This window comes from Leopardus geoffroyi, chromosome C3 (assembly GCF_018350155.1).
Source record: "Leopardus geoffroyi isolate Oge1 chromosome C3, O.geoffroyi_Oge1_pat1.0, whole genome shotgun sequence".
Taxonomy (NCBI): Eukaryota; Metazoa; Chordata; class Mammalia; order Carnivora; family Felidae; genus Leopardus; species Leopardus geoffroyi.
Window position 1 is genome coordinate 141,191,542 of NC_059338.1, and position 21,995 is coordinate 141,213,536.

The 21,995-nt window shown below is 41.3% G+C and overlaps 1 protein-coding gene across 1 annotated transcript in view; it reads left to right on the forward strand.

The window, feature by feature from the left end:
• ASPH (aspartate beta-hydroxylase) overlaps positions 1 to 21,995 on the forward strand; it is a 224,123-nt gene that overhangs the window by 166,942 nt on the left and 35,186 nt on the right. The window contains exons 19-21 of the mRNA XM_045455143.1: positions 6,082 to 6,180; positions 8,294 to 8,383; positions 14,359 to 14,496. Of these exons, the coding sequence (XP_045311099.1) occupies positions 6,082 to 6,180; positions 8,294 to 8,383; positions 14,359 to 14,496 (327 nt within the window). The remainder of the gene's footprint in view (positions 1 to 6,081; positions 6,181 to 8,293; positions 8,384 to 14,358; positions 14,497 to 21,995) is intronic.

Here is a 21,995-nt window from a genome sequence, read left to right on the forward strand (position 1 = left end):
TGGAATTGTAGATCTCCTTCTTTCTCTCCTCCTTTCCTTCCTTCCTTCCTTCTTTCCTTCCTTCCTTCCTTCCTTCCTTCCTTCCTTCCTTCCTTCCTTCCTTCCTTTCAAAAATCATGAGCAAATATTGACTGCATACCAAGTAGATTTGAGGTTAGGGCAGGATCTGAAAGCATACTAGATTCTCCCACTCACTATGGATTTCTTTTCAGAACCTTCCTTGAATATATTCATTGTTTATACCTGATAGTAGATGCCAGATATGTGAAACATTTTAATTCATCTTGAAAAACAATGTTTTTTCTATTGTCATTTATATGTTTGAAATCATAATCTCATCTGAGTAATCATAACAAGATGCAGAAAGTCTAAAACAGGGCCATATTACACAATTGAGTGGGTTTCTTCTTAAAGAAGCATTAATAGACTGAAAATATATGTGAGGTTTGCCTTTTCTTCCCGCCCCTCACTTCTAAGTTAATAAGCTAGGTCTAAGGCATGCTCTTTCCCTACCCAAAGTTGATCCTGATATGTCTGTGTCTCAAAGGTCATTTTCAGAAGAAATTTTCTACTTTTCTTCATGTTGATTTTTGTCTTTAAGTAAATTTATAAAAATCAAGTCATTGTTGGTTCCCTTTCTGGGATTTTCTTTTTCTTTTCTTTTTTTTTTTTCCTTTGCTGCTTTTCAGTTTCAACAAGACTTTGCTTTACAATGGTTTGATGTAGATTGCTGACAGCTGTAGTTTAGAGATGACCCTCGTTCCCCTTGGCATTAACAGTTAATCAAGCCACCCGTGTTCTAGAGTCTAGCATTTTCCCAATTTTTCCCTCCATTCACTTAGCCCACACGTGTTGATTGAAACTCACACACGCCAGCTTGGGAAATGGTAGTTAAGGAAACAAACATATGGTGTGAGTTCATGGACTTTCAACCTGATGTCAAATCCTAAGCTTCCGTTAATTTACCCTCTGAATATCTTTCAAATCCACTCTCTTTTTAACCCAAGGGCTCATCCCCTCTTGCCTAAACTAAGGCACATTTATCCTGTCCAGGCTTGCCGTCCTCCAGCCTTCATCAACACAAAACACAAATCAGACCATCCCACCCTTGGCTTCAACTCCTCATTGGTTCGCATGCCCCCAGCAGTGGTCTTCCCACATGCCTGGTTGCATAGCCTTCCAGTGAAACAGGCTCAAGCAAAAACGTGCGATATGTATGCTTAAGTATTTATGTATGGTGTTTATTTAATAATACAAGATACATGTTAGGTAGTAATGTACATCATGAAATGTGCATGCCCCCAAATAAGTTTTAAGATGAGACAAAGTCTTCTAAATACTCTTAAATTTCATTAAATTGCAAAAAAAAAAATCTAGTCACTGAAAATTTTCTATTTTATTTAAACTTTTTTTATTCTCTTTTCTAATGATAAAATTTAAGAGAAGCCTAATGCAACCAACAAGGGAGACAGATAAGCACAAAAGGCAGAAATCATTTGCAGCCTCATTGTCACATGCAGACCACCATGAAAACGTGTGGCATGTGTCCTTCTAGTCTCTTTTCCATACACAGAACATACACTTGTCTTTTTTAATTAAATTGGTTTATATTAACCGTACTATCACCGGAATTTTTATAAGTAAATAAATATTCTTCTAGAACCTCATTTTTAGTAGCTACCAAGTGTTCCCTCTTAGGGATATATCATCATTAACTAAACTGCCTTGGCTGGATAGGTTATTTCTAATTTTTTTTTAACATCTTTTCATTTTTGAGAGACAGAGACAGAGCCTGAATGGGTGAAGGGCAGAGAGAGAGAGAGAGCGACAAAGAATCTGAAGCAGGCTCCAGGCTCTGAGCTGTCAGCATAGAGCCTGACACGGGGCTTAAACCCACGAATCATGAGATCATGATCTGAGCTGAAGTCAGATGCTTAACTGATTGACAGATTGTTTCTTAACCTGGATAAATTATTTATAATTATTTTGTTGTAATAAACAATGCTGCAGTGAACATATTGGTACATATATCTTTACGTATTTTTTTATTGGAGTATAGTTGACACACAATGTTACATTAGTTTCAGATGTACAACATAGTGATTCAACAACTTCCTACGTTATGCTAGGCTCATCACAAGTGTAACTGCCATCTGTCACCACACAACACTATTACAGTACCATTGACTCTATTCCCTGTGCTGTCCTTTCATCCTCGTGATTTATTCTATAACTAGAAGCCATACCTCCCGCTCCCCTTCACCCATTTTGCCCATCCCCACAGCCCCGTCCCCTCTAGCCACCACCACTTTGTTGTCTGTATTTATGGGTCGGTTTCTGCTTTCTTTTTTTGAATTTTATTTATTTATTTTTGAGAGAGAGAGAGAGAAAGAGAGTTGGGGAGGGCAGAGAGAGAGAATCCCAAGTAGGCTCCACACCATCAGCGCAGAGCCTGACGCGGGGCTCAAACTCACAAACCGCGAGATCATGACCTGAGCAGAAGTTGGTCACTTAACCAACTGAGCCACCCAGGTGCGTCTCTGCTTTTTTTGTTCGTTTGTTTTGTTTTTCAGACTCAACAGAGAAGTGAAATCATATGGTATTTGTCTTTTATCTGACTAATTTCACTCAGCCTTGTACCCTCTAGGTCCAACCGTGTTGTCACAAATGACAAGATCTCATTCTTTCTCATTCTTTTTTATGGCTGAGTAATGTTCCATTGTGTATATATACCTCATCTTCTTTATCCATTCTTCTATCGATGGATACCTGAGCTACTTTCATAGTTTGACTATTGTAAATGATGCTGCAATCAACATAGGAGTGCCTATATCTTTTTGAATTAGTGTTTTTGTTTTCTTTGGGTTAAATACCCAGTAGTACCCAGTAGTAAAATCACTGGATTGTGTGCTAAAGAACAAATTGATATTTTAATGATATGTATATGCAATACTATTTGTAATTATAGGATTGGGGGTTTTTTTTCTTGGCACTGTGCCATGCAGAGTTTATACTGGAAGCAGAAATATCAACTATATTTGTTTTTTGTCACTATCTCTGTTGTGTGTGTGTATAAAGAAAAAGAGACAGAATCTATATAGTATTATTAATATTAATCTCAATTTTATTTTCTCAGAAACTTTATAAAGCCACTTGTCATATCATGAGGCTTTGTTGATTGCCATTAGATAATATAAGCCACACATTCATTCTCCATCTACATGTAAACTACAATAGGGACAGGACCTTTTGTGATTTGCCTTCTGCCCCCCTTTTCGCCAGTCTCATTCCCTTTTGCCGTTCCTGGTCCATTATTCTTTTCCACTCACTTTCTCCTATGCCTTGAGTGCCTCCTCCCCCACCATCCGCTGTCTTCCCTTTGCCTGGTGAACTCCTGAGCACCTTTCAGACCTTGCTTTTGCCACACCAATCCTAGAGCGAGCAAGGTACTCCTCCTCTTTATCCCCCTGCATGCCTCGTGTCTATCACCATGTCGATTATCACTGTCTGCTTGTGAATCTGTCTTCCTCCCTTGACTGCGACTTCCCTTGAGAAAAGAGTGTATCTCATTTATGCTTATGTGTCCAGAGCCCAGAAGAACGCTGTATATTCTAAAATATCTGGTAAATGAATACATTTGTTAATTACCTGAGAGGATGACTGTGGGTCTGAATAGACAGAAATGTCATCTGTGTGGTTGCAGTCATTATAACAGTCCCCTCATATAACAGTCCCCTTATGCTGGCAGAAACATGAGTGGCCTCAACTCAGTTCAGTTCCAGCAACGTTTATTGTGCTCTTGCTCGGTAACAGGTGCTTGGAAGGTGAAGAAGAAACAGAGCCTGTGCTTTCAGAAATCTGGTTAGGAGGAAAGCCTGGCACTCACTCATCCATTCAGTTAGCACAGCTTTCTTGATGACCTGCCATGTGCCGGGCACCGTTGTAAGCCCCGGGGATCAGCAGTGAGTGCAGCAGACAAAATCCCTGTACAGCTGAGGCCTTAGCGGGAAAAATAAAAGAATAATAAGTCAAATGGTGACGAGCACTGTAAAGAAAAGAATCAGCGTAATAAAAGTCAAGAGAGTGACTAGTAAATGGGAGGTTGGTTCTGTTTTATATGGGGTGGTTGGGGGTTGGCTTCACCAAGATGGTGACCTCTGAGCACAGATTTCATCAAGGTGAAGAGTGAGCCATTTCCATGTTTGGGAGAAGACTTTTTGAGGCAAAGAAGTACTGCACATGCAAAGGTCCTGAGGCAGGGGTGCCTTTGGCTTGCTGTGCAGCAGCAAGGAGTCCAAGGTGCCTTAGGTTGGCTGGTGGGAGGGGCTTAGGAGAGGAAGCCAGAGAGGTAGAGAGGCCCAGCTCAAGGGAGGCCCGGGAGACCATCCCTAGAACTTAGTCTTTTACTCTGAGTGGCATGGAACCCATCTGGGTTCTGAACAGAAAAAGAATGAGGTCTGACGTAGGATTTAGTGAGCTCCTTCAGGGCCCCTGTGGAGAACGGGCTGTAGGAGAGCAGGCTGGTCGTGCAGAAGGGTCAGCAGTTAGGCGTCTTGTGTGAGAACACAGGGGAGAGGTGACAAGGCGTAGAGCAGGGTGGCAGTGGTGAAGGAAGTGGCAGGGGCATAATTCTGAATATATGGGGAAGGTGGTGCTGACTGGATTTGTGCGTGGAGGAGGTGCAGGACCAGACAGGAACCGAAAAGGTATGAAGTATCAGCAGTATGCACTGTGGACTCTTGAAGGGCAGGGCGTCCCGTCTCCCTTACTCACTTGGTCCTGGGTACAGAGCCCAGGCTGGCTGCTACTCCCTTTCCCCACTCAGGCTGAAGGATGAAGAGAAGCTACGGGATATTCAGGACATTCGTCTTACGCGCACTCAACTCAAACCGTTGGCTTCTGCTTCTGTTCCATGAATTAGTTTGTCTGGGCACCTTCAAAGGGGAATGTTGTTGTTTTGCTTTCTCCCTGCTAATATTTAACTTGGAGGCATGCTGCATAATTTATCTTTAATCATAATAAATGCATATGATATTAGTGATTCGACTTATATTAAATATACTTAGGTTTTATCACAGAATGTTGGATTTGCTTGTCACTTTGTCCTCAGTCCTTAAAACGGTCTGGGCATTCAAGAAATTTGTGTTAAATAAATGGATTGTGAAATTTAGATTGTAAAAATCTAAATTGTCTCTTATTTAAGGCAATGTGCAAAGCACGTACATAAAGAAAGGTATAATAACCACTCAGAGTTGACTTTAAATACAGCAAATTGAAAGCAGTTTTTCCCTGATCCCTAAAAAAAATATTCAGGTCATATCAGTTGACACAGACTTTGCTGATTTGCATTGTTCAATTGATGCTTTAATGGTCATTGCCTTTTCACTGTATTCTTCATTCCATTAAAAAAAAAATTTTAATGTTTATTTTTGAGAGAGAGACAGAGTGCGAGAGGGAGAGGGGCAGAGAGAGAGAGAGGGAGACACAGAATCTGAAGCACACAGAACTGTCAGCACAGAGCCTGATGCGGGGCTCAAACCCATGAACTGTGAGATCATGACCTGAACCAAAGTTGGACTTTTAATCAACTGAGCCACCCAGGTGCCCAGATTTCTTCACTCATTAAGAATTGATGGATAGAGGGGCGCCTGGGTGGCGCAGTTGGTTAAGCGTCCGACTTCAGCCAGGTCACAATCTCGCGGTCTGTGAGTTCGAGCCCCGCGTCAGGCTCTGGGTTGATGGCTCAGAGCCTGGAGCCTGTTTCCGATTCTGTGTCTCCCTCTCTCTCTGACCCTCCCCTGTTCATGCTCTGTCTCTCTCTGTCCCAAAAATAAATAAACATTGAAAAAAAAATTAAAAAAAAAAAAAAAAGAATTGATGGATAGATGTGCAAACTTTTTGAGTTGACAAGAAATGGGGGTATTGAAGCCGAATATCGCAATGAGACAAAACACTGTAGTGTTTTAAGCTGTAACATCATAATGTGGACCCAAGCACAGCAAAGCTAATTAAAGTTTCTTTTGACAGTCATTTGTAGAATGTGTATCAGTCACAATAGCTTTTCATTTTCTTTGAGTTTAGGTTCTGAATGTGACGCCTAATGATGGCTTTGCTAAAGTGCATTATGGCTTTATCCTGAAGGCGCAGAACAAAATTGCTGAGAGCATTCCCTACTTAAAGGTAACTATCCCTGCCTTTCCTCTTTTTTTTCATCTTCTGATTCCTTTGAGTCATTTGGATTCGCTGGATTATGCATTGTCGACTAATTGGCATGCACTGCGGAGTACATTCATCTTCAGAATGTACACCCTCTGACCATGACATTCATGGGCAGTGATTGAGAGTGTTGGATGTAGAAATGCCAACCATACGAGCAGAGATTATTTGGAAAAGACGTTATGAAGAAATTCCTAAAACTGTAGTTACTAGTTTTTATTTAAATGGGAAAGGTAGATCAAAATTACTAATGTAATACTTTGGAATATGGGCAATGCATTAAATGTTCCTTTTCCAATTTAATTATACATTCAGTCTAGGTTGAACAAGGGCTCATGGCAACCTACGTAAAGTATGGTAACAAATGGCACCTGAATAGGTCAAACCCTAAAAAACCTGATAGCTCAAATACTCAGATTAAAATATGCTGTCATTTTTTTTTCCTTGTATATCTAATTGAATCCTTGCAGATGCACCAGAATCACATTTGGTCTAGCTAAGGGCTATTCAGTAGAACTTTCTGTCACAGTGGGAATGTTCTTTGTTTGTATGTTCCAGTATGGTAGCCATTAGCCGCATGTGGCTATTGGGCAACTGAAATCTGGCTGATGTGACTGAGGAACTGAATTTTTAACTTTCATTTTAATTTAAATAGTAACATGTAGCTAGCAGCTACCATATTAGACAGGTAGCTGGTGGAATACCTATGAACTTTTTTTTTTTTTTAAGTAGCAGTATATATCACACTTCCATGATCTCTCTTTTTCACATGACTTAAATCAGAGCTCTCAAATAGCAATCCACTGATTGCAAATAACTTACATATTTTATTTGGCCAGCACAGTTCTATTAAAAACAATTTTAAATTGCTTGCTTTAGTTAAGAATCTGAGCGTTTTATATAACCATGCACATTTCTGATTTCTCTTGAAAGATCACATCTGGCCCACATCCCAGCATTGGAGAAGAGCAACGTTGTCCCCTTGAGGTGGCCCGCCACCCCCCAGTCTCCCTTGGCCGTCACCAGGCCTCTGCAAACCTTTACATTCTCTGCCAGGACCCTCTGGGCATGTGGGTTTCTCTGATTGAAAGTGTTCCCCTTACGTTTCCTTTGACATAATAAGGGGCTATTAGTACCCTCCTTGCTTCAGAGATGGGGAAACAGAGCGTGGGGTCTGTTAGTTAACCTGCCAGTCAAGAGCCCCGATCACAGCTCTCCTCCTCTCCTGAGTGATTCTTCTGTTCCTCGCTGCTACCTTCCAACATTATGCAAATAAAATTTCTTCCTAGTGAAGATAATGGGTTTCTCATGAAGAGACCTGAAAATGCAGATTTTTAGAAAAAACTTCTTGATATTTAAATATTTTTTTACTTCTGTCCTTCTTTTGCTTTTCTAAATTTACTCTCTTATTTTAATGTTTTTTCTCTCACTCTCTTTTTTTTTGTTATTGCTATTGTTGTGTATACACATCTCAATTCAGTCCTTATGCGGGAGACAGGGCAGAAATCAGCTAAATGTTTTAGCGCAGGATTTGTTTAATAACAGCTACATTTTCGAAGATTCCAGCTGGCTTTAATCCTAACTGTAAGTTTTGTAAAAGATTTCATTAAAAGGTGAGGACGCATTTGTTTTGAGTAGAATGAAACACTATTTGCATTTAGGTCTCTATCACTTCAAACATTTTATGAGCAACTAAACATTTTGGTTCAGGAATAAGAAGCCTCCAGATGGCATATGGTCAGATTTGGAGAGCAAAATAAATGGGATAGATACCCAGTCAAGAAATTCTTTGGGATATTGAAATATGATAGTTTCCACAGAGATGATTCATATATATTAATTTTATGGGCTAGGAGATTGTTAATTTATGGCAAATGTATTGTTAAATTAAGCTTTATGACCTCTTTTTGGGTTTGCACTGTAAATGTTGACCAGTAACCTAATTGCCAAACTTTAATATTGAGATGAATTTTTCTGCTCCTTAGGTTTTTATATGGTATATAAAGATTAAGTAAATCAATGAACTAAAGCTGGTATTTAATTTTTTCATTAAATGCTAACACTGTCCTTTTTATAGGAAGGAATAGAATCTGGGGACCCCGGCACTGACGATGGCAGGTTTTACTTCCACCTGGGGGATGCCATGCAGAGGGTTGGGGACAAAGAGGTAATGAGTTTGTGAAGTTTTTGTTCTCTTAACAGAGGGTAGACTAGGTGGGGCGGGGAGGGTAATTCTAGGAGAAATTAACAACTGAAAACATATTTAGAGCGTAGACTTTTGAAGGTGGTGATTGAAACAATTTAGCTATTTTTTTAAGTTTATTTATCTTTGAGAGAGAGAGACAGAGAGAGAGAGAGAGAGCCTGAGCATGAGTGTGGGCGGGGCAGAGAGAGAGGAGACAGAACCTGAAGCAGGCTCCACACTGTCAGTGCAGAGCTCGCCTCAGGGCTTGAACTCACAAACTGCAAGATCGTGACCTGAGCCAAAGTCAAGAGTAGGATGCTTAACTGACTGAGCCACCCAGGCATGCCAAAACTATTTAGCTATTTAAACTTTTCTTAAAAAGCAACCCAACAACTCCTGCAAGCCTAGAAAGAATTTTGGGGATTTTTGACTCTTATAGTTTCTTTTAAGAAACTAGCTGAGTAATCATGAGACCAGCCTCTCATTTAGTATGTGTATGTGTGTGTATGTGTGTGTGTGTGCACATGTGTGTGTCTGTGTGCATAAAGCATAAGCATTGTCCTGAAAAAATATTTTTAAAATTATGAAACGAAGAGATGTCTGAAATTGCTTAAATATCTTTTAACAATATGTCTAGATTTGTTTTTATTTTATTTGGGGTATTTAAAAAGTAGTTATTTTTAGAATGAAGTCTTTATTCAACTGATCCCTAAGCAACTGAACTCAGTGGTTAATTATGTAAATTACCTTCTGGTATTTAATGCCAAGTTTGAGATGAATACCTATAGCTAGAGTAATGACAGGTACTGATACACAAAATGTAGTAGCTAAACCAAATTACGTGTTTTCTTTGTGATTACTGCTTTTTTCTGAGTACCATGTCAGCTTCTTTAAACATAACTTTAGATTATTAATCATGACATCATATACTGAAGTTACCAAATTGTCAACAATCACCATGATTTACAGGCTGTTGGTGGAGAGTGAAGCCTACCTTTTTTCTGTCTTACATCATCACAAGGCTCTAGAGTGGGCTCTCCTTACAGTCAGAGGCAAAAGGGCGAAGCAAGACACTGAATCGTTGTAACCAGTGCTTTCCTTATACGTAGTAAAATGCAGTCGGCTTAAAGGATAAAAATAAAAGATAACAGAGCGTCAGGTTTCTAAAATTAATAAGAACGTGGAAGCATCTTGACACTTGAGGGTTCATAAGAGCAGGGGGTTTTGTGATGGGGTAATTGCCAGCTAGAGACATGAACTGATTTGCGGTAAGAGAGATTTGGATGATTGTCAGTTTGCTTTATACGTTTCTATGCATCTGTCCCTTTCTCCTCTAACCTACCAGTCAGTCAACTGGAATAAAATGAGACATTAGACGTGAAGAAAGGAAAATAACTCGCTGATCAGTTCTCGTTTTTGTGTTCCTTGTTTTAGATATAAATCCCTGGTACTCTTTTGAATGAGAAGGATAAAAAAGATTTTGCTATAATATCTAACACTGGATAAATGTTCGTGTCTGATTGCTATAAATGTAATTGTCACTAATTAATTTATCTTTGAACTTCTTAGGGTCCAGGGCAAAGACAGATAAAAGAAGTCTGTGATTTTTTTCTCTCATCTTAGATGAAAACAGCCCTTACTTCAAGGGCAAAGAATTCACTACTAAACATTTGTCAAGGGCTTGGGATTTGAACCTATGGGACTGTTCTATCAGCTTAATTACCATCAAGATGCAAAGAACACCACAGTTCTTGAATTTAAAAAATTCACTGGGATTCATCCTTACAGGAGAACCAAAATAAGCCTATAGGAAACCCGCGTTAGTATGTTCTCGATATCAGGTGTTGTGAATTGACTGTCATGCCCTGAGTTTACAGATTGGGAAGCAACCGTGCTTCATGTTCCGATGCATGGGGCTCTGCTCAGGCACAAAAAGAGGAGCAAACTCACAGCTTCTGTGCTGCAGAGGCTGACAATAAAATCGTTTTTGAAGAAGGTTTTTCTAACAGGGTTGTTTCTAACTCACAAACTATGAGATCATGCCCTGAGCCAAAATCAGGGGTCGGACACTTAACCAGCTGAGCCACCCAGGAGCCCCTAAACCATGATCGTCTTAGAGCAGCTCACCTGCAGCTGTTCTCAGTATTTCCATTACTGCACAAATCCACATTTTAGCTGGTCTCCTACTCAAAGTCAGGACTCCTGTGTCTGCTGCCTGTGTGGTGTCACCATGCAAGGTCACAGAGACGGCTCACTCGTCTTCTTCTAAACCGTTTTTCTTCCTGGGCTCCATCTCTCATTTGATGAGACTGCCAACTTCTCTCCTGTGCAGTCGGGGCCACGTTTGGGGAAGTTCACTTCCCCAGCCTCTGGCACCCATCTCACCTTCCCGCTTGCTCGGTCAGTGTTGTCAGCCTCGGAGAGGGCTGGACAAGCCTGGCTGTTGTTTATTGCTTTTGTCTTACTTTCTTCCAGGACATCGTGTGCTCAAAAACCGTACGGTGCAAAATTACAAATAAAGTCCTATGTCCAAGTGATGGCATTCGTAGTCCTTCACGGTCCAGACGCAGCCAGCCGTCCTCACCACAAGTGTGGCTCATGTGCCCCGCTGTGCACAGAGCTCCAGGGGCACAGGCTCCAGCTGGGGTCACAGCTGACAGGCCTGTGCCCCAGACGGGGCCTGGGCTTTTCAGAGTGGGGATCTTTTGATATACTGTTTCTGTGTTGTGGGAGTGTGTGTGTGTGTGTGTGTGTGTGTGTGTGTGTGTGTGTAAACCATACCTGGCAAGAATTTGAAGTATAGGAGACATTAATATAAAACACATGTAAGAAGGTACCCACAGGTGATCTGTTTATTTTCATATCCTTGATTAGAGGTATAAAAGGGAAAGAGTAAAGAGAGAATTTTCAGAGGATTCTAACTTGATCATTGATTTTCTAGCAATGTGTATTGTAAGAAAGCAGCCTGACTGAATTCATTGGGTCCTCTACATAATTGAAGATTATTTTACCTTCATTGAAGATGATTTTTTAAAATTCCTGATGCATCACTGTCACAGTTTTGTTTCTTGAAAAGTTAAGTAGCAGAGGGGTACAAAAAAAGGGTCCAGTAGGACTGGCTTTGAGTGTGAGAAGAGACCTTGGCGATAGCGGTAACCTGACACTGTGGGTGAAACGACTTGCCCAGGCATCCGGCAGGGTGAATGTTAGGTCTGGGACTACGTTGTGACTTTTAACTCCTGAACTAGAGCTATGAGCTTTGCTGTTTTGGTTTCTCTAGAAGATTTTTTTTTCTCCCTTCTGACATTGTGCCTGGCCCATAAAATGAATTACTGCCTGATTCAAAAATAAGCATTTCAAAAAAAAAATCAACTGTGGGAATTCATATTGTTGTTCACTCTAACAGTGAACGGTGTAGGAAATGAGATCCTAAATTTAAATTGGACAGAAATAACTAAAATAGTCAAATTGATTTCAGAAGTAAAACGCAAAATTCAAAATTCCACTCAAAATTCAAAAACAAAATTCACGCAATGACTAGCCACTTTAAGTTTCGGGCTTTTAAAGAAACTACTTTATGGCTACAACTTAACATGTATTTCAAGGAAGACATATAAGAATGAAGAGTATATATATTCTTAACTTGAGGTATTAAGGAGAAAGATAAATAAGAATATCACTTCTGGGGCGCCTGGGTGGCGCAGTCGGTTAAGCGTCCGACTTCAGCCAGGTCACGATCTCGCGGTCCGTTAGTTCGAGCCCCGCGTCGGGCTCTGGGCTGATGGCTCAGAGCCTGGAGCCTGTTTCCGATTCTGTGTCTCCCTCTCTCTCTGCCCCTCCCCCGTTCATGCTCTGTCTCTCTCTGTCCCAAAAATAAATAAACGTTGAAAAAAAAAATTAAAAAAAAAAAAATAAAATCCTTTAAAAAAAAAAAAAAAAAAAAGAATATCACTTCTGATAGGTTTTTTTTTTTTTTTTCTTTTTTAATGATAGGAAGATAGAAGGAGAATGGATAAAGTTGCTAGAGCCTTGGGTTATAGTTCAAAATACTTAGTGATTTCTTAAAAATTTCTTTTAATTCCTTTTTGTCTTTTAGAGAGAGAGAGCATGCGTGCAAGTGGGGGATGGGCAGAGAGAGAGAGAGAGAGAGAGAGAGTCTTAAGCAGGCTCCACCCTCAGTGCAGAGCCCGATACAGGGCTCAGTCCCACAACCCTGGGATCACCACCTGAGCCACCCGGGTGCCCCAACATATTTAGCCTTTTTCAATACTAGCTTCAACATTTGTAAAATGGAGATATTTGAGGTTATTAAAGAGATCAGATGCGATTACACATGTAAAAGTGAGCAATAACCTGAAAAGTGTTACTGAACATATGACGTGGTACTGTTACCACGCTTGATTTTTCTAGTGAAGGAAATTTTGACCTAAGAATTTTAAGACCTTTAAAAGGTACTAGTCTTTACATTAAAGTATATCTGGAGTTGGAGCGCCTGGATGGCTCAGTCAGTTGAGCGTCCGACTCTTGATCTCGTCTTAGGTCATGATCTCGGTTCAAGCCCCACGTCGGGCTCCACATTGACAGCGTGGAGCCTGCTTGGGAGTCTCTCTCCCTTTCTCTACCCCTCCCATGCACTCTCTCTCTCTTGCTCTCCAAAAGGAATTAAAAACAATAAAGCTTAAAAATATTTTTTAATTAAGTCTATCTGGCGTTTTATGAAGATATTCTCTTTGCATAGCTTCTTCATCCACCTGATATTAAATGCCTCTGTTTAAGTGATCAGAATTTGTATTCGAACGCCCTCTTCCAAAGCAACCGTTAGTGCAGACTTGCAGTCATGAAGGCAGTACTAGTAAGTACAGCCCTCGGGGGGCCTTCCACCCCGAAGACAGTGGAGATTGCACGGTGCAGCAGTCCCGTGGGGAGGGCCCCTGGGGAGCATATGGTGAGGGTGTCACTCGAAGGAGACATATGGAGCAGCATACCTTGCAGCCAGCTGTCCCTGAAAAGGCTAGTCTTCTTGGAGGCAAGTTGCCTCATGTCACAACTAGATGAAAGCCACAAATGTTATTCCTCATGGCGGCAGAAAACCCAAAAAAGGAACAAAACTTCCCCCTTAAAAAAGTCCACTGCGGGCTACCGCCGTATTTATGGACAGCTCAGAATGATATTTCCTTTCTGTCTGCTTAGTTTAATGGAGGATTGTGCTCCGCCACCTCGGGGCCGGCTTCTGAAATGGGGACTTGGAAAGAAAGTGCATGGGCAAAGACGTAACATTTCTTTTTAGCAATCCGATTCAGTAAATGCAAACGTCTTTGAAGAAATTATTAAAATCCTAGCCCTAGCCCTTTCCTTTTAAGGGAAACTTAGAACTTGAGAAATGAAAGCCAAAAGATACAATCCGCTATGGTTTCTTATGTTATTTATCCGCTTGACAAACATGTCCTAGACTCTGTGCTGGACACTCCAAGGAAGACCACAGTTATCGCAGCATGAACCCTGTGTTGCAAGAGCATACAGCCTCAGAGTGAAACTAAAATGCATACATGCATTTGTCATCGTGGGTCATGAGCAGAAACCCACTCAAATGATCGTATTCTCGCCAGTGTTAACAGAATTGGGCCCTGACTAGCAGCCGTTTATTTACATGTTACAAAAATGACACTTCAGGGGCGCCTGGGTGGCTCAGTCAGTTAAGCGTCCGACTTCAGCTCAGGTCTCGATCTCGCGGTCTGTGAGTTCGAGCCCCGCGTCGGGCTTTAGGCTGATGGCTCAGAGCCCGGAGCCTGTTTCAGATTCTGTGTCTCCCTCTCTCTGACCCTCCCCTGTTCATGCTCTGTCTCTCTCTGTCTCAAAATAAATACAAAACTATAAAAAAAAATTTTTTTTTAAATGACACTGTAGTTTTAAATTAATAAAAATGCTTCATTTGTAGTTCAGTCTCTTTGTCCTTTCAGGCCTATAAGTGGTACGAGCTTGGGCACAAGAGGGGACATTTTGCATCTGTGTGGCAGCGTTCCCTCTACAACGTGCATGGACTGAAAGCCCAGCCATGGTGGACCCCAAAAGAAACGGGCTACACAGAATTAGTGAAGGTGAGTGCTTCACGTGAGTGCCCACGAATCGTTGTCTGTTTCCTACTCAGAATCAGAGAATGCCTACCATGTAGAGGAATGTCAGGGAGGAGATTGATTTTATATCCAGTGACATTTGCAAAAAGACTGGTGAAAGAGGGGCGCCTGGGTGGCTCAGGTGGTTAAGCGTCCGACTTGTGGTCTCGGCTCAGGTAACAATCTCACAGTTTGTAGGTTCGAGGCCCTCATCAGGCTGTATGCTGACCGTATGGAGCCTGTTTGGGATTCTGTCTCCCTCTCTCTCTGCCCCTCCTCTGCTCGCTCTCTATCTCACTGTCTCGAAATAAATAAAAATAAACTTGAAAAAAAAAAAAGATTGGAAAAGAATCTTTTCTCCCATTACCCAAAAAAGGTCAGTTTAGACGGGGAAGAAAGGAATTTTTCTTGAAGAACAGTTCTCAAACATTTTGACTTTAGGAACCCTTGACACTCTTAAAACTTACAGAGCACCCCAAGGAGCCTGTATATGGGGGGTTGTGTCTGTCAGTCTAACTATTCAAGATTAACACTAAAAAGAAATGTACTATTTATGAATTCTTTAAAGATAATAAAACATTTCATTACATGCTAATATAAATAACTTAAAAAGTAACTTTGTCTTCTAAACAAAAATGTGGAGTACGAAGAGTGGAATTGTTTTATATTTTTATACATCTCTGATGTCTGGCTTAATACAAAACAGGATTCTCACATCTACTTCACATACACGTCACTTAGAGTGGTGTTATTATCATATGTCAGGTAGCATCTGGAAAATTCCATTGTACACCGTGAAAGATTTGGGTATAAAAAGGGCAAATAACATTCTTGTATAGTTAAGGAAATGGTTGTGATCTTACAGACCCCCTTGAAGGGCAAGGAATACCCTAGGTATCCCTGGGCTATATTTGGAGAACTACTTCTGAGTCTATTAAAAAAAAAAAGGCAATATTTTTAGAAAATGTTGTGGCAGATTTGTAGGCTAGAGAATCACTAAGTGATTCTAACAATTTAATGCCAAAGAGAGAGAGAGGGAGAGAGTGAAAGAGAGAGAGAAAGAAATTGGAAGCTTTTGTTTTGGTAGATTAAATCCAAACGGTAAGAATGTCTGTGATTTTGGTAGAGGCTGGTCAGAAGTTTACTGTTGCTTTGGTAAGCTCTTTCTTCTTCTTACCTGTATTAATAAAGTGGGAGGTAAATTAACTCATAGTTTTAATAATGTTGTTTTCTACTCAAAATGTAGAAGATGTCATCTACCTTATAGGTTAGATGGGCTTCCGTCCAGCTTGAGAATCTAACTGCCATATAGATGTCGTTCAGACATAACATTCTGCTGCTCAGTCAGCTGATTTTACTTCTCCGATACGTGTTTTCCAACACCACCAAGCAATTCTCCAGTTCTCAGGGGACACTGACCGAGTGTCCTACAAATGTAACTCAGTTCTGACACTGTCTGCCTGGAGAGAGCATCAAGTTCCACAGGTTAAGGGCTCAGTCTCACAAGACTGCCCCCAGTTGCAAGTTCAGGCTGCCACCTGTGCTTTGATTGGCCATGAATTGGAGTTTCCCACGACTCCCTCCTTGGGTTGGATTGCTTTGCCAGAGTGGCTCACAGAACTCAGAAATGGTTGCTTGGGTTTATCCATTTATTGTGAAGGGGATGTTATAAAGGATACAGATGAACAGCCAGATAAAGAGGTACCTAGGATGAGGTCCAGAAGGTTCTGAGTGCAGGAACTTGTGTCCCCATGGAACTGGGATGTTGCTGTCTCTTGGTGTGTGGACACTTTCATCAACACAGAAGCTCAGCAAATCTTGTTCAAGTTCTTACAGAGATTAATTGACAATACCTGTTACCCTGTCCTGGGGGCTGGTGGGTGAGGCTACAAGTTCTAACCCTTCAATCATTTGGTCTTTTTGGTGACCATCCTGAGGTTATCAGGGGGCCCCATTCTAAGTCACCTCATTAACATAAACTCAGTTTTGCTCAAAAAGGCTTCCTTTAAATGACAAGACACTCCTATAATTCAGGAAATCTTAAGGGTTTTAAGGAGCTCAGTGCCAGGAATCTGAGACAAAGATCCAATATATATCCTATTATATATCCACAGGTCACCCCCTGTTTTGTTTGGTTTGGTTTGGTTTGGTTTTGTTTTGTTTTTATCATGCATCCTGTATAACAAAGGATCATAACAGTTAATAGATACTGGCACATTACTAGAGTTCCATTCAGTCACTAATAATTAGTCTAGTTCATCATCATATCATTTGAAAATATCTCCCAGGGCAAGGCCGCTCAAGTTGGCAGGCCTTCATTAGATCTCATCAGGTTCCAAAAGTATGAGTGGCCCTAGAAATATATGGCTTCACCTTTTCAGGCATCTGGTATAATTGAGCTAAGAGACAATATCATCTCTTGCCCTGAGCCTCTTTTGAGGTGTTAATACAATATTGGCTTTCCCTCCATTCCCTCCATTCCAGAACCTATGTGTTTGTTCCCTTACCCCCAGCTACTTTTCCTCCTTCTCTTCATTTATACTCAGAATACGTCCACTTTTGGAAAGCACATTAGGTTGGACCATTGTGCTGGCCTAGACTGCAGGCAGTGATACTAGTCTGACAGACAGCTGCCCCTCCCATGCAGATGGGGGAAAGCAAGTAGGTGAGAACTAGAGGGCTGTTCTGACCACCAGCCAGTGTAGCTACTCCCGGGAGAGGTGAGAGGAAAAGCAAGAGTAACAAAATATTGATCACTTTGGACTCTGAGTCATAGATATATGGAAGTTTATACCGTTCTCCCTACTTTTAGGTGTTTTACATTTTTCCATTTTGCTGTTGTTGTTGTTGTTGTTTGTTAAAGAACATCTTGAACAAAATAGGCAAGATTTCTAAGTCTTCACTGATGAGTTTTTTCTACTTGGGGAGAAAAAGGCTCAGGGTGGTTTCAGTTTACTTACATTAAATAAGCATTACTCGACTATATTTATTCTGAATTTCTTTGTAAAAGCACACTATAATCATCATAATCCAATTGTAAAGAGGCCACCATCAGTTAGATTTTAAGTATTTAATAAGCCAGAAAACCGTGGTATGGTGACGACGAGTACAGTTGGACTTAAAGAGGTTCTATATCCAAAGCAGAAATAGGAAAAAGGACAAACATCTTCCTGGATAAATCCATCACATTTAGCACCGTCAGCGGTTCCTTCCATTGTAAAATTTCATCCTCTCTCAGGTTGTATCACACTGAGCTCTTCGGATTCTCTTTCTACCATCTAATCTTTCATCTCCTGGTCTCTTTGTGAGTTTATTTCCCAACTATAGCTTTGTGGATGCTTTCAAATTCAAGTAACAGAAACGCAGCTGGAACCTGGCTTACGTAACAAGGAATTTGATGGACTCCGGTGAAGGAAGCCTAGCAGTAGGGCAGACTTTAGAGGTTGTGCACCCAGGCAGAAGGTTTTCTTGCGTCTTCGCTTCCTCCCCAGTTAGCTTTGTCCTTGTGCTGGCTTATGTCAAGATGGCTGCCAGCAGCACCTGAAACAAAAGGTTAGAAAGTGTTTGAGAGCTTCATAACGTTGTTGAACCGCCACGCCAGGCCCAAATGGCATTCTAGAAACCTCCTAGCAGACCTTGTCCTGGTGGTCATAACCATGTCCCATGGGCATTCACAGTTACAAAGGAGTCTGAGGGACCAGGAAGCTGGCAGCAGGCTGGGACAGCAAGCTTCCAGCTGGAGAAAGAGTGTACCTCTCCATCAACCAGGGAACAAAAATATTTTCCTTCAGTCTGATTGAGCTAGGTAAGTCACATTTCCATTCTGGATGAATTACTGGCAAGGGGCTGTGAGATTATCTTTAAACCAATAGATCAACTCCTGAAGCCAGGGAGAGGTCAGATTTCTCTTAACTTGAATGGATTATCTGAGAGGAAGTCAACACCCAAATGATTTTGGAGTGGTGGGGGTCTGGAGCTGATGGCCAAGAATGAATTCGAGTCACCTTTGACTCAAAAAGGTGGTTTTATGAAAGCAGGGCGATAGGACTTGTGGGCAGAAAGAGCTGCATCAGGGGTGTGAGGAGTGACTGATTATATACCTGGGAGCTGGGGGGGAGGGTAAGGAAAAAGGAAGGTTTCCAAAAGGACTTTCATATGCTAAAGCGGACTCACAAGATACTGGGGGCCTTGCTATTGCTGAGATGAAGTCCTTTCTCCCTCTAGGAAAGCATTAACTTTAAGAGAGTAGGGAGTCCCTAGAGGAATGTTTCACTCTGTATTTACCTCAAATATTTGTCAATGGGCTTCAGGTTATAAAGAAACTTAATTTTATCTACCATTTCCTTCTGCCTTTGTTTCCCTCATCTGAACTAAATCAGGGTTCTGTCAGGAAGGAGGAGGAGACACATCAAATGTTTAGACAGTGACCTCCAGTGTTCAGTGCCCTTGCTGACTGTGGACACGCGCTCAGATTCAAACACTGTTCTCTGCTTTCTCCTCTTTCTTGTCATTCATTTTCTTAAAAAAAAAAAAATCCTTCCTCTCTTTGGTTCAACTGCCGTGAAAGTTTCTTGTTACAACCAAAGCTGTGCTCCCCAAATGAGTTTTTCACTCATTTTGTTCTATCTCCAGCTGCCTAGAGACATTAACATTCAATGTGAAAGTTAATTCACCATGGAATCCCATGGTTAATACTCCTTTCCAACTCTATGGTTTTGGTCAGGGATTCAGCTTTTCCCAAAATGCCAGGTTTACTGCTCTGTCCATATTTCTTAGTACTGCCCTTTACTATTTTTAATTCAGCCAAAATTCCTCCTCCCACCAGACCATCCCATGTGATAGTCTCTCGCCCCTGTCTCCCTTCATTTTCTCCTTCTTTTCTATCCCCTTTACAGCCAATTTTTGTTTATCCTTCAGATGTTAGAGAAGTGGTCATTTCTTTTAGGAGGATAAGTTAGAGGTCCTTCCTTGCATGTGTCCAAAAGCACCTTATACCTCCTTTTTAAGTACTTACACAGTATTCTAACAGCCTCTTTAATTCCCTGTAGCCCCCTGAGATCATATGCCCTAAGAAGGCAGGGCTGTGTCTGTCATATTCATGCGTGATTAGCACAGTATCTGATACAGGGTAGGTACTCACAAATGGGATTTGTTGTATACGTTTCTATAATAAAATTTCTTTTCTCAAGTTGTTTCATAGTTGTGTCGGAAGTCCCAGGGATATAAAAATCCTACCACTTCTATTTCGTACATATGACCAATTGGCACAGCATCCTTTTTGGCCTTTCCTGAATGTAGGGGAAATTGTCTCATACTGCCACTGCACTCAGAGGGCTGCCTGGAGAAGAAAAAGATCTTCTCTCCCTATTTCAGGAACAAGGGACAAGGGTATTCTTTTCTAGAATTTTTTACTGTATGATAGGTAAGGATATTTAGAGTGTTCAGAGTTCCTGTTGAAATTTCAGGTATTTAATTACTCTTATAAACCGTTGGGGGATGGGACAGGATTTTGGAATGACCGAGGGAATATCTTTGTAACTCTGTGATGAAAGCGCTGAGAAAAAACATCGAAATCAACTTCTGCAGAGCTCTGTACATTAACCAAAGAGTTGCAGCCATTTGAGGAACATTTATTCAAGAAAATCTGCTCAACCTCAGTAAGAACAGAAGGAGTTGTGGGATAGTAACTTGACTTATTCTCATCCATTCCTCCCCACCTCCAGATAGCCTTGAAAACTGGCAGTCTTACAACTCTAGCTGTGAAGACCACAGCCTTGTGGGCATTACTGTCACCAGATTAGGTTTGGGGCATTTTGCAAAGCTTCGTATCCAGAGCACTACCATTATTTGACGTATCTTGTGCTGCTCAGGACAGTGTTATTATTTGATCTCGCTCTTAAGTACAGCTTTGTCCCAGGATGTTAGTCAAAACAGTCAGTGGCCATTTTTTAAATACCACAGCTGCCCAAGGCAGTTGTACCAACTGAGGCAAAGAAAAAGGCTTGACAAAGAAAATCTGATGAACGAGATGCCCATGAGGGGCTTTGAAAAGCTCTGACGTATTGCCGGGGATGTATATTCCAGTGCGTGTACACTCTAGGGTACATGCCCGGGAAATATCAAGGGGATCACAGTCCTTTGCCTTTGGCTGACTGAGGCTCCGCGGAGGCAAGAAGTGAAGAAGAAAGCAGAGTTGTAAACTGCCTGGGTATTGCAGGCATGCTCCAGAACGCACACAGAGCCTCTCACCACAAAGAGGGGAGAGTTACTAGTTCAATTCAATCAGTGAAATTTCTGGCCATGCATTTGCTGACCATCAAACTAACCCAGAAGAGGCTTTAGTGGTCATGCATGACAATAGAGTGACAGACTTAACAGAATTAATCCGAGAAAGTCACCAAACAAACAAGTAGCAACAGCAACGGAAATCAGCAACAACAAATGTTGGAGGAGGGCAGATCTGATTTCTAGAGTTGCCACATTATCTAAAATGTCTAGTTTCAACAAAAGTTACATACACACAAAGAAACAGAAGAGTATATATGTTACAGGAAAATACAGTCCATAGAAACTGTTCGTGAGGGGCCTAGATGCTGAACTTACTAGACAAAGACTTTAAATCAATGTTATAAATGTGTCCAAATAACTGAAAGAAACCATATCTAAAGAATTAAAGGAGGGGCGCCTGGATGGCTCAGTCGGTTAAGCGGCTGACTTCAGCTCAGGTCATGATCTCGCGGTCCGTGCGTTCGAGCCCCGCGTCGGGGTCTGTGCTGACCGCTCAGAGCCTGGAGCCTGTTTCAGATTCTGTGTCTCCCTCTCTCTGACCCTCCCCTGTTCATGCTCTGTCTCTCTCTGTCTCAAAAATAAATAAACGTTAAAAAAAAAAAAAAAGAAAAGAAAAGAATTAAAAAAAAAAGAATTAAAGGAAATTATGACAGTGATAGTTCATTTAATAAAGGATATTAATAAAGACATAGAAATATAGAAGGGGCGCCTGGGTGGCGCAGTCGGTTAAGCGTCCGACTTCAGCCAGGTCACGATCTCGCGGTCTGGGAGTTCGAGCCCCGCGTCAGGCCCTGGGCTGATGGCTCAGAGCCTGGAGCCTGTTTCCGATTCTGTGTCTCCCTCTCTCTCTGCCCCTCCCCCGTTCATGCTCTGTCTCTCTCTGTCCCAAAAATAAATAAACGTTGAAAAAAAAATTTTTTTTTAAAAAGAAATATAGAAAGGAACCAAATGGGAAATCTGGAGCATTAGAGTACTAACACCTTGAGTATAAAATGACCAGAGAGGCGTAGCAGCAGATTTGAGCTAATAGGAGAAATAATCATCAAACTTGAAGTTGGGTTGATTAAGATTATTCATACTAAGGAACAGAAAGAAAAGAGAATGAAGAACACAATCTCTTGTGCACCATCGAGTGTAATGATATATGTGTAATGGGATCCTCAGAAGGAGAGAAGAAAGAGAGGTGGTAGAAAGAT